A 12,436-nucleotide genomic window follows, 5' to 3' on the forward strand; every position below is an offset into this window, starting at 1 on the left:
TCACTGACACCCATTCTGGGCTGGCCCGAGCCGACAGGAGGGGTCAGGTCCTTAAGGCAGCCCAGGGCAGGAGGAGCCCAGCCCGACGGACGCGGGCCAGGAGCTCAGCCAGAGGCCAGCGCTCCGAGGAGGAAGGCGTGTGGCAGGCAGGGTTAGAGCGGCGGGGAGAGGGGTGGTCTTGAAGATGGAACCTGAGCGGCTTGAAGGCTGCACAGGGGTCCCAGGGAGAGCAGGCAGGGGACACAATGGACGTAGGGGAGGGGGCAGAGCCCTGAGTAACAGCCGGGAAGGCGGATGCCAGGGGGTGGGGGCCTGGAAAGGGCAGAGCGCCAGAGTTCGGTGACTTCCTGGTTATTTGGGTGTCTGCGTTTTTGTCAATGTATTCATTCTCTTTTATCCCATCCTCCTCTTGTCCCACAGGCCACCATTACAATAACAAGCTTAACGTGTACCTCTCTTCTAGGGTGGGTACATTCTGGCCTCCCAGGACCCCACTCCCTGTGTACTGAGGGAGGGATGGCAGGGCTGGGGAGGAGAATGTGGAGGGAGAGCGGGGCTGGGGCCGCCGGGTTCCGGGTTCCGGGTTCTAGGCGCTGGGCTCCGGGCTCCGCCAGCAGAGCTAGAGGCCGGGCCCAGTGAGTCAGTCCAGCCGACGCGGAGCAGGCTGGCACCAGGGCTGGGAAATCCTGTCTTTCTTCTACCTCCCCTCCCCCCCCCCCCCCTCTTATCGCTTCTGTCTGCGTCCAATCCTTCTCCACCCAGATGCAGTCATCTTTCTAGCACATAAACGACGAGCAGCTCCCCTGCTTCCTGGAGGGCAGGCCAGGGGTTTGGGGTGCAGGATCCTGGAGGGCAGGCCAGGGGTTTGGGGTGCAGGGTCCTGGAGGGCAGGCCAGGGGGTTGGGGTGCAGGGTCCTGGAGGGCAGGCCAGGGGGTTGGGGTGCAGGGTCCTGGAGGGCAGGCCAGGGGTTTGGGGTGCAGGATCCTGGAGGGCAGGCCAGGGGTTTGGGGTGCAGGGCCCCTCACTGGTCATAGGGCACTGGTGTCCCCCTGGCAGCGCTTGGAGGGAAAACCCAGCCTCCAGCTCAGCTTGCTATGTGGCCAGGCTGAGTCCCCAGGCTTTGGCCCCACAGCTGTTCTTCATTGGGATTTGGGTCCCACCCCAGCGCTTTGGGGAGGCGGGGTCAGCGGGGGAGTACCTGAGAGACAAACCTCCCCAAGCGCGCTCCAGTGAAGGCAGGAAAAAGCGGGGAACTGGCCGTGTTCCTGGAGCCTGGGGCTTCCCTGCGCAGGGGGCGGCTAAGGCTCAGCCCCGCGCCGGGTGGGGTGAGCAGCCCATCTGGCTGGTGTGGGCACTGAAAGTCCCGGGCCACAGAAACCCAGGGCAGCGATCGATCGCCTAGCCGCAGGGCGCCCAGCCCAGCACCACATCCTGCGGAGACTGTGCCGAGGGAGGGGCAGGGGCAGCCGAGGGAGGGGCAGGGGCAGCTGAGGGAGGGGCAGGGGCAGCTGAGCGCCTCCGCGGGGGCTTTTCTCAGTCTCTCGGGCAGTGGGGGGAGCATGGAGCTTCAGGCGGCAGGTGTTGCTACTCCCACAGGGAAAACAAGCCCACACGATGAGACCTGATCAGGTCACAGACGCCATCTCCGCTCCATGGTGCTGTGTGGCTCCAGGCAACCTCCTACCCTCTCTGGCCTGTAGGTTCCCACCATGGAACTGTGCGGAAGGGGACACGTCCAGCTCTTCCCCCTCTGCAGGGGTTGTCACCAGGACAGCCCCTTTTCCTGCTTCCTGCATGGGCAGTCTCTGCCCCTGGCACCCCCTGCCTCTAAGTCTCAAGGTTGGCAATCTAGTGAAAGGGGGCCCATTTCTCAGGCTGGGAAACTGAGGCTTGATTCCTAGGCCAACCTCAAAAAGGAGCTGTGCTGTTCTCACTGCACAGATGAGATCCAGCGGCTCAGAGAGGGAAAAGGTGTGTGAAGGGTGGAGCCAGGAGCCGATCTCAGGTCAGACCTCTGCTCTGCCTGGGCCGCCGCTCACGCTCACACAGACAGGTGTGCGTTAGCCAGCCCCTGGGAGGCCTGCTTCAGTCATGCCTGCTCCGGGGCAGGGAAGGGTCAGGCAGGGCTCCGCCCTGGAGGTCAGCCTGGTGGAGGAGAGAGAGCCATCACCATACCATTCAAATGGGGCAGGGGAGGCTGCATGGAGGAGATGGCACTGAAGCGGGATCTGAGAGGGTGGACTGCAATTTCAGGAGATGGACGGAACACTCCTGGAGGAAGAAACCACTTCCGCAAGGCTGGGGGCCAGGGTGCAGGGGAGAGAGAAGGAAGGGGGGGCTGCCCCAGAAACACTGCAGCAGCCCGAGAGCCAGGCTAGGGACTGGGGACTGTGCGGGAGTGTGAGCTGCGCTACTGGACGGCCCACAGGAAGGTGGGAAGGAGAGGAGGCCAGGACGCAGGCAGAGAGACCCGGCTGTAAAAATGGCCCCTGAGAGAGAGGCAGGGCTCCATCCGCATGGCCTGGGTCGTGGGGATGTGATGCAGACCCACACGCAGGACCTGCTGCGCGCAAGCCAAGGGCTCTTTGCAAGTTGGGCCGGAGGTGGAGGGTCTTCCTCGGAGGCCCCAGGCGGCTCGTCACCTGCTAGGATGGCCGCCACGTCTCCGTGCAGGGGTGTGCTGGCAGAGCTTCCAGGCCCTGGCCCTGCTCGGCGTCACGTCCTCCTCCCGCCCGAGGTGGCCTTCGTGCCAATGCCGCCGCCTCCTCCCCGTGCCCAGGCAGCCTCAGGGCTTCAGAATGGCCCGTCCACATCCTCACCCCCAGCGGGGGACACAGGCCCAGGGTGAGGCAGAACAGTAACCGTGTGCCTCAGACTTCTCATCTGTAAAATGAAGGTCCTCCCCTCGACTTGCCCAGCCTGCCCCCCGCCTTGCTCCCTCACACACCTCTGCCCAGGCACAACTTAGCTTCCATCAGCCTCTGACCTACAAAATGGGGCTCCCAGCCGGCCGGCCAGCCAACCCGCAGAGGGTGATCTCCCCTGCCCAGCACCGGGTTTATAGAATGAATGGGCTCATTAAAGGCCCAACAAACTGTCAAATGCAGGGCTGGGTCTGGTCACCGGGGCAGCCCATGGAGACGTTCCTCTCTTCCAACTATCCCTGAGCTCTGGCTACCACAGTCTCAGGCTGGGCTCTGGGGCCGGAGGTGCAGCAGGCCCAGGCCCTGCCCACGGTAGCTCCCAGGCTGGGGGGAGACAGACACGGAGAGTGACCGCCTGGGGAAGAAGCCAGCAGCTGTGGGGCCCTGGGGAAGGAGCCTGCAGTGACACTGTGGCTGGGTCCTGTGGTAGGTACAATAAGGGCCCCCAAAGTTATTAACATGCTAACCCCGGAACAGTGAATGCTACCTTATATGGCAACAGGGACCTTGCAGATGTCATTAAAGATTTTGAGATGGGCAGCTAATCCTGGATCACCCAGGGGGCCCTCAATGTAGTCACAAGTGTTCTTATAAGAAGGAGGCACAGGGAGATTTGACTCCACAAGAGGACGTAGAGGAGCTGGGGGATGAGGTCGGGGGGCGGCCAGCAGCCACCAGAAGCTGGGAGAGGCGAGGAACGGCTCTCCCCGGAGCCTCCAGGAGGAACAGCTGCCGACACCTTGATTTTAGCCCCGTGAGACCCATCTCAGACTTCTGACCTCCAGGACTGTAGGAGGATGCGTGTGGGTTGTTTTAAAACCACGCAGTCTGTGTTGATTTGTCAGAGCAGCAACGGAGAACTCCAACGTCCGTGAGGAAGGGCGGGTGGGAGCGTGGCCTCACTGCTCCCTCCTGCACAAGGAAGTGGGTGAGCGAGTGAGGATGAAGTTATCACACCGTGAACTGCTCCAGTGTAAAACAAAGTCACCCCAAAGTTCAGGGTCTGAGTTGCTATTGTTAGTAACAAACTGGTTGGGTCCCACTCACCTGACTGGCAGAAGTTACACAGCGGGCGGGGCGTTGGGGTGGCAACAGGGGCAGGGGCAGGCAGAGCAGGCCTCTGCCTTTTGTCCCCAGGCCTCAAGATCCTGTGGCCACGACTGGGCACACCCTGACACCGGGCAGGGATGGTCACCAGGTACCCATGGTGGGATCTGTCTGCTCTGGCCACCAGCCCCTCTTCCCACAACTGACCATAGGCCACCTCCACAGGCCACCACAGCCTCAGCCACGGGCGCCCTCACACCCCTTACCCAGGGAAAGCTAACCCTAGAAACACATCCCTGAGCAATCAGAATGGGAAGCAGTAACTCGGGTCACTGCAAGTGCTCGCATTCTACAACTTCCCCAGCCCAAGCCTGAGGCTGGCTCCTTAAAACCTCCTGGATTAGAACCCCAAAGGGACGTGGCTGTCTGCCTTTCGTGAGCAGGGAAAGGCAAGGCCTGAGGCCAAAGGGAAGTCGGCAGCTTGGCCAGAACCGAAGCAAGACAAGCCCAGGGTGTCACATCAAGCCAGAGAGGAGAAGCGGTGGTGGGGGGTGGGGGGGCAGGCTGGAGGGACCACTGCCAGCCAAGGCATGTTCTGAGCAGGAAAGGTGAGGCATGGAGAAAGGAAGAGGTCTGGGGGGGCGGGGAGGGGGGACTCCTAAAGGTGCTCACAACACTTGAGCAAATGGGGGCACGAAAGGCAGGGGGCCAGGCGAGAAGACCAGCTACAGACAGACAGACAGACTTCCACATCTGCCCGGGCCCCAGACGGCAGGGGAGCAGACGGGGAGCCGGGAGGTTTGCAGACCTGCCCTCTGCAGCGGGGGGAGCCAAGGCCGGCTGCTGAGCTTTGTGTTATGACATTTAGGGGTTAGGAGCTTTAGGGAGGCGCAGAGAGAGACCACCCACTCAAGGGGTCTGAGGGGGTCACACCCACTGACACCAAGAGGGGCTTCCACTTCAATGGGGGACCCCATTTCCTTTCACCCTTCTTCTCCCAAACACGGCCCCTCCTTCCTCTGCACCGCCCGCCTCCCGGGAAGAAGAGACTGATGCTGATTGTTACTTACTGGTACGATTAATTATAATGGCTACCAAACACCATGTACTAACTAGTAAAGCAGTTCAGGGCCACTTTTTTTTTAGGATATTTTTTCCATTGATTTTTCGGAGTGGAAGGTGGGGGGAGAGAGAAACGTGAGAGAGACACATCGATTGGCGGCCTCCTACACTCACCCCAACCAGGGCCAGGGATCCGACCCGCAACTGAGGTATGTGCCTTTGACCAAGAATCGAACCCACGACCCTTCAGTCCATGAGCCGATGCTCTAACCACTGAGCAAAATCAGCCAGGGCTTCAGTGACACTTTTTAAAATATATGTTTTTATTGCCTTTCAGAGAGGAAGGGAGAGAGAGAGAGAGAGAGAGAGAGAAGCATCAATGAGGAGGAGATAGAATCATCGACCAGCTGCCTTCTGCACACCCTACACTGGGGATCAAGCCCCAAACCTGGGCACATGCCCTGACTGGAAATTGAACTGTTGACGCTCAACCACTGAGCCCTGCAGGCTGGGCCCTAGTGACACTTTTAAACCTACTTGTCATTCCCCGAACCCCGGCAGCTGTACAGCATTTACTCCCATTTCGCACATGAAGAAACTGAGACTCACAGGGAAGTCCCTGCCTCAAGGTCACGCACAGAGCCAGTTTCCGCAGGAGTGACGTAGACACCGGTGGGGGGTCACGCAGAGGTTCCCTGTGCCCTCCGGACCAGAGCGGCTGGGCTGTCCTGAAAGCCCGCGGGAAAAGCAGAGGCCGAAGCAGCCAGAGCAGCACTGGTCGGGGGGCAGAGTCTGGATGTCACCCCCAAAAGCCCGCAGGCCTCTCACAACCACAGTGTCCAACCCCTACCTTGTCAACATCTCCCAGGCCTACTCCATCTCAGACAGGGCTCCCCCCCCCCCCATCCTTCCCCAAGCTGGGGACAGGTGCAGTCCCTGAGCCACCCCCATTTACCCCACCCCTGTTCTGGGAACCCGTAGCAGATGCCCCACCAGTGGGGAAGTGGGGGATGGGGAGTTAGGGAGCTCTGGCCTCCACCTCTCCGCCCCCCGTAGCGACCCACCCACCACAGCAGCCAGAGATGACCTTTCTCACACACATCTGACCAGTTAATGCCCTGCCCAGACTCTCATTCAGTGTCACACCTCCAGGCCTGTACCCATCGGCCCCCTGGGCCGGCAGTGTCCTGCCCTCTCTTCTGCTTGGTGAGCTTTTCATCCCTGAAGACCCAACACCCAAGTATCTAAAGTGAAATCTCCCCCAGCACCCAGGCAGGGCTGGCCTCCCACCTTGGCTCCCAGCGAGGATGTGACTCTGGGCAAGGGCTTATCTGTGGACCCGCCTGCCTCACTCCTCAGGAGAGCTCCTCCTCAGGGCATAACCCCGCCTGAGCACCTTTGCCCTGGCACCCAGCTCTGGCCTGAAGCAGCGGCCGCTGGGTCCACCCTCCTCCGCCCACTCCCTCTGCCAGGGAAAGCATCCAGGCCTCCCACCCCCACCCCAGACTTCGGGGAGTGGAGCAAGTACCAGGCCCCAAGACCCTGGGGGTGGGGGTGGGGGGGGGGTGTTCATCTTTGCAGCTGAACACAGTGGTTCCCCCAGGAGGCCTCACACTCCAAGCGAGGCTGAACTCCACCCTCCAATCCCTCTCTTCCAGGAAGTGCACTCAGATGTCTCCATCCCCGGGATCCCAGGAGGAGTTGCCCCTGGCACTTCTCTCTCCACCACGGCAGGTGCAGGGAGAAGATTCTGGCTTGAGAGACAGGCGACCCAGGTTCAAATGCTGGCTCAGCCCCCCCTGAGAGCAGCTCACTTCACCCCTCAGGTGCCCTCTCTCCTCATTCCTGTGGGGTGAGGTGTGTGTGTGTGGAGGGGGAGGGGAAATCCCATCCCATGGGAGGAAGCCTGGAGAGAACTTGGCACCTGCTAACGATCTATCCTCCTTCATCTATGGACCCCAGGCGGGTCTCCTCAGACCCCCAAATCTGTAAGGGCCCAGGAAGGATCAGAGAAGCCCAAGATCCACTCTCTCCCACCTCTCCCCGCCCCTCCCCCGCCCCTCACACCACACCCCAACCCAGCAGCGGGGGGAGGGGGGAGAAGGCCCCAGTTCCACAAACGAAGGAGGGTCGGGAAGAGAATCTACTCTGCCCCCTTTCCCAAGCCTCCCAGGACGGGGGACGGGAGGGGGGCAGGACACCCAGGAGGGGTTGTGCAATGGATGGGTGGAGGGCTGAAAGGAGAATTGTGACGAACAGATAGATGGTCAAGCCCCCTGGTTCAGCCCCGGAGCGTCAGAACTAGGAAACTTGCTCCGGAACTCCGGGGTGTGGGGGGTGGGGGTGGGGCCCTCGCTGCGGGATGGAGGACTGGGTGGGGACGAACCCTGGGGGGGCCCCGTCGGGTCCTCCAAGCTGCCGTCCTCGGGGCAGACAGCCGGCGCTCACCCCCTTTCTCCCCGGGGTGCGGAATGGGCACACCCGCACCGATCGGCGCTCGCAGGGCACGCACTGGCCAGCACTGCACCCGCACGCACACCCGAAACCCACACAGGAACACGCGCGCGCTCGCACACGCCTCCCTCTGCGCGGCGCCTCCTACCTGCAGCGCCGCCACCGGTCGAGCCGGACTCCGGGATGCGGGCACCGCGCGGGCACCGGAGCGGAGGCTCGACGGGCCCCGGGCAGTAGCCTTCGGTTCCGGCCGGGGATCAGGTGGGGCTGGCAAGCGCAGGGGCTGGAGCTGGGACTCCCTGCCTGCGGCCCACCCCGCCCCGCCCCCCGGCCTCCGCCCATGTGGGGACAGGGGCGTGGTCTCCAACGGGGCGGGAGGACCCTGATTGCCGCGCATGCGAACTGGCGCCGCGCTGTAGGGCGAACCCGCTGGGAGGCGGCTGCAGAGTTCCCGCTGGGAGATAGGCAGGGGTTTGGGGGAGCCCGTGCGGCTCAGCCTAACCCCTCTGGGCTCGATCGGGCCCCGTTCTCTCGTCCTCCCTTCCGGCCTCGCTCTGTCTGCTGTGGAGTATCTCCGGGAGCCTCCCCGTGCCGAGCCCAGGTCGGCAGGTGGCCGCGGATTCCGGGCCAGCCCCGCAGAAGGCGTGCAGGCCGCCGAGCTCCGGGCACGCATCTGCATCTCGGACAGGGAGCCCGGCAAGGACCACGGCAGGGGGCTGGGAAAGAAAGACCTGAAGAGGCGAGCGCCCATCTCTTCCCCATCTCCATGTCCATATCCATCCCCGAGGCTGGTGGGCGGAGCAGGGGTTACCCAGACCTCTGGAGGCGCTAAGAGGGACTGCTCTGATGGGGAAAACTGGTTCCAGGCCCGCACTGTGTATTTTCGGTCCTGTGATGGGACGGCGGTAGGAGGGTCTTGTTTCAGGAATAAGGCTGAAAAGGTTTCTTTCTTTTTTTTTTTTTTCATATATATATTTTATTGATTTTTTACAGAGAGGAGGGGAGAGGGGTAGAGAGTTAGAAACATCGATGAGAGAGAAACATCGATCAGCTGCCTCCTGCACACCCCCTACTGAGGATGTGCCCGCAACCAAGGTACATGCCCTTGACTGGAATCGAACCCGAGACCCTTCAGTCCACAGGCCGAAGCTCTATCCACTGAGCCAAACCGGTCAGGGCATGAAAAGGTTTCTGAATGACCCATTCTGGCACACAGTAGGGGCTCGGGGCTCCCTCCTCACTGCGCCGGGACCGCAGGGCAGACACGCTGTGATCTGCTCATCCGAGGCCTGTATCAGCCCCTTTCGCAGATGGAGACACTCAGGCCCACTCATCTCCCCCTCAGTGCTCCAAGTCTGGGTTCACGATTTCATCGCCTTCCCAGTCACTCAGAGTAAGGGGCCGCCTCCACCACCTCGCAGCCTCCGTCCAGGCTTCCGGGGCTTTTCCCCTCTGGAGCCTCCGATTCAGCCAGGGGTGCCTCCGATGCGCAGCCACGGCCCACCACCCTGGGCAGTGCTCCAAGTCTGTGCCCGGCCTGACTCTCCACCCTATCCCCCGGCCTGCGCCCTGGGCTGCCGCCTCCCCAGGCCCTCCGTGCAGCTCTCCAGCACTGGGCTCCGCCACCCTCCGACCTTGCTGAGGGGCCTGCCCCTGTCTGAAAGGCTGTTCTTTCCCTCTCCACACACATGTCCCGGTATCAGGCCTCAGCGCTCACGCCAGGTCTCCCTCTCCAGCCCGCCACGCCTTGGGCATTCGCTCCTGGCCGCTGTGTCTCTTCCAGGGCCCTACCCTCCTGCTGCCTCGGGAGTTGGTGGCAGTCTCCGGAGCGCCAGGCTGAGGTTCCTTCTGCGGGAGACAGGGCTCGGAGACGCCAGGCAGCTCTGGGCTCCAGCCTCACTCTGCCAGTGGCTGGCTGTGTCATCCTCTGTCCTTTCCAAGCTTTGCTTTCTTGGCTGTAAAATGGGCTTCCAGCCGGAGTGTGTGATGATCAGGGTAGGCAGGTCGTGGGACCCAGGAAAGCCCCGTCATATGGGTGTTGAGCAGCGTTACCTCTGGGCTGGGCAACTCCCATGTGTTCAAAGTGAAGCCGGGGTCCTGTCTGAGGAAACGTGTGCCTCAGCCCGCAAAATGGTAGCGTTCAGAGCAGGGGTCCTCGAACTTGTTAAACAGGGGCCAGTTCACTGTCCCTCAGACCGTTGGAGGGCCGGACTATAGTTTAAAAAAAACAACAACAAAAAACTATGAACAAATTCCTATGCACACTGCACATATCTTATTTTGAACTAAAAAAAACAAAACGGCAAAAACACCCGGCGGGCCGGATAAATGTCCTCGGCGGGCCGCAGGTGGCCCGCGGGCCGCAGTTTGAGGACGCCTGGTTCAGAGGATGCGCAGGCCCCTTTCGTATTCCAGTGTTGGAGCCTCAGGAGGGGTGACCTGTGCTGGTTGCAAGCACGGACTCTGGACTCACTGCCTGGGCTCATAGTAGCTGTGCGACCTTGGGCAAGTGACCCAACCTGTCTGTGCCCCAGTCACCTCGCCTGTAAAATCAGTGTTACAGCACCACACCACACCACACACACCATGGGGTTGTGGACGAAAGGGGCCACACGCTAGCCTGACCAGCTCAGGGGAGGCCTAAAGTAACCACAAAGGATGGTCTGACATTACACTTGAACTAAAAGCAGTTATGGTGGTAGTCACCTCCTAGGCCCTATCTTCTCTGACAAGGCCAACCTTGACCTTAACTGAGCCTATCTGTCTTTTTGCATCTATAATAACACACCCTTTGAAATGTCTGGGTAACTTGTAACTTCCCTTTTTTCTGGACCCCTTGGGGCACAACCTAACGTGCTGGGCGCCAGGACAGATACCACAGATTCCTTCATTATCATGTTAATTGTTCCTGCACCCACCTAAGTATGTGTCCATCACTTCACTTTTTATCCAATCCCAGGGGTTGCCCTCCTCCCTTTGCTTTCTCCCGCCTCTCCAGTCTATCACCAGTGGATTTCAGGTAACCCACCTACGTCCCTTCCTTTGGTTGCAATGTATAAACACAGATGTAACCCGCCATTCTCCGGAGCATTATCTCAATCTGTTGAGGTTCTGCTTCCCGGCAATTGTCGACAGAGTGGCTCGAATAAATTCACAAAAATTCTTCACAGGTTTGAATGTGTTTATGTTCACAGGGTCCTTGTGGGATCATGATAAGCGCTAGTTATCATGGTTCTGACTAGGTGTTCAGCATCCCTTAGCCAATGTTACTTTGATCTAGCCCAACCCCCTCATTTTGTGAAGACACTGGGTCCCCAGTAGCAGAGACGTGCACAGGTGGCTAGCTGGGTGCCCAGGCTTCCCAGCATGTTAGAACTGGGAGGTTCAACACAGAGCCCAGCCCTGGCAGATGGAGAAAGAGGCCTGGAGAGAGACGGTGACCTGTCCAGGGCACCCAGCCTGGTGGGCGGGGGCGGCATGGCTCTGCTCTAGTTTCAAGGGATGGGGAGGTTTCCAGGAAGAGCCTGGCCTCCTGACAAGTTTGGGGAAGGGAGGGGCTCCCTTGAAGCTCTGGCCCCAGGACCCTGCTGGCTGGTCTCATAAACTGAGTCCTCTAATGGTGCCATTAGTGCCGGTGCTTTCCCGCCTCTGCAGGAGCCTCACTGGCCCCAGCTTTTGTTAACAGCATTGGGCCTCGGGGAGATGCCCTGGGGCACACAATTAGGAAGTGGCAGAACTGGGATCCATGCTGCCCTGTCTGACTCCATCCTTGTGCCCTTCCCCTCCCTCCTCCTCTTCCTCTCCTCTCCCCCAGGGAAAAGACACCTCTGTGGGCTCCTTGACTGGCTGTCCAACCTGCACTCCCCTGTGACGGGGAGCTCATTCCCTCCCAGGGCAGCCCTTTCCACTCCACGGGGGAGGGGAGGCCTTCTGTCACTAGAGCTGACCCACCCCCTCTTCCTGGTTCTGCAGGAGACAGAATCTTCTCTGCTCCAGGCCGGAAACCCCTGTCTCCACCGCTCCTGTAGGTAACCCGGCTGCCCCTGTGAAACTCTTAAAATAATAATAATTTCCTTAAAGACCCAGCAGATCTCATTGTCAATCTCTTGTTTGAGAACTCTTAAGAACACCTAAGGTCTGGGTGGAATATTCAAGTGACCACGCTGACCAGTCCCCTCACTCCCATCTAGACCATCTAGAGGAGGCCAGTCAGACACACAGAACTTTCAGGTTGGAGGGGTTGCTATGGTATTCTCCTGAGAGTTCACAAGTGGGAGGGTCACATGGGACTCCAGAGCTTTCTTTTATTTGTCTACTAGAGGCCCGGTGCACAAAATTAGTGCAGGGGGTGGAGGGGTGTGTCCTCTCCAATCTGGGACCCCTCGAGGGATGTCCGACTGCCATCCATCTCACAAGCCAGGACTATTGGCTCCCAACTGATTGCCTGCCTGCCTGCCTGCCTGATCACCTCCTAACCACTCCCCTGCCAGCCTGATTGACACCTAACTGCTCCCCTGCTGGCCTAGTCACCCCTAACTGCCTTCCCCTGCCAGCCTGGTCCCCCCACTGCCCTTCCCTGCTGGCCTGGTTGCCTCTAACTGCCCTCCCCTGCAGGCCTGGTCCCTCCCAACTGCCCTCCCCTGCAGGCCTGGTCCCTCCCAACTGCCCTCCCTTTCAGGTCTGGTCCCTTCCAACTGCCCTCCCCTGCCAGCCATCTTGTGGTGGCCATCTTTGACCACATGGGGGTGGCCATCTTGTGTGTTGGAGTGATGGTCAATTTGCACATTACCTCTTTATTTTATAGGATAAGTGTAGCTATCTCTCTCTTAAAAAATGGGCTGATTTTAGAGACAGAAGAATGGTGAGAGAGAGAGAGACTGATTTGTTGTTCCACCTATCCATTTACTCACCGGGTGATTGATTCTTGTATGTGCCCTGACCAAGGATC

General features: G+C 60.2%; 2 protein-coding genes across 2 annotated transcripts in view; both read right to left on the minus strand.

Moving 5' to 3' along the window:
* Positions 1-7,782, minus strand: part of CAPN5 (calpain 5) — a 57,700-nt gene extending 49,918 nt beyond the window's left edge. Inside the window, exon 1 of the mRNA XM_008150001.3 lies at positions 7,637-7,782. The gene's annotated coding sequence lies outside the window, so the exon portion shown is untranslated. The remainder of the gene's footprint in view (positions 1-7,636) is intronic.
* Positions 7,783-8,476: 694 nt separating this feature from the next.
* ACER3 (alkaline ceramidase 3) overlaps positions 8,477-12,436 on the minus strand; it is a 98,145-nt gene continuing 94,185 nt past the window's right edge. Inside the window, exon 11 of the mRNA XM_054724615.1 lies at positions 8,477-9,699. Coding sequence (XP_054580590.1) covers positions 9,679-9,699 — 21 coding nt within the window. The 3' untranslated portion in view covers positions 8,477-9,678. The remainder of the gene's footprint in view (positions 9,700-12,436) is intronic.

This window comes from Eptesicus fuscus, chromosome 13, assembly GCF_027574615.1.
Source record: "Eptesicus fuscus isolate TK198812 chromosome 13, DD_ASM_mEF_20220401, whole genome shotgun sequence".
NCBI classification, from domain to species: domain Eukaryota; kingdom Metazoa; phylum Chordata; class Mammalia; order Chiroptera; family Vespertilionidae; genus Eptesicus; species Eptesicus fuscus.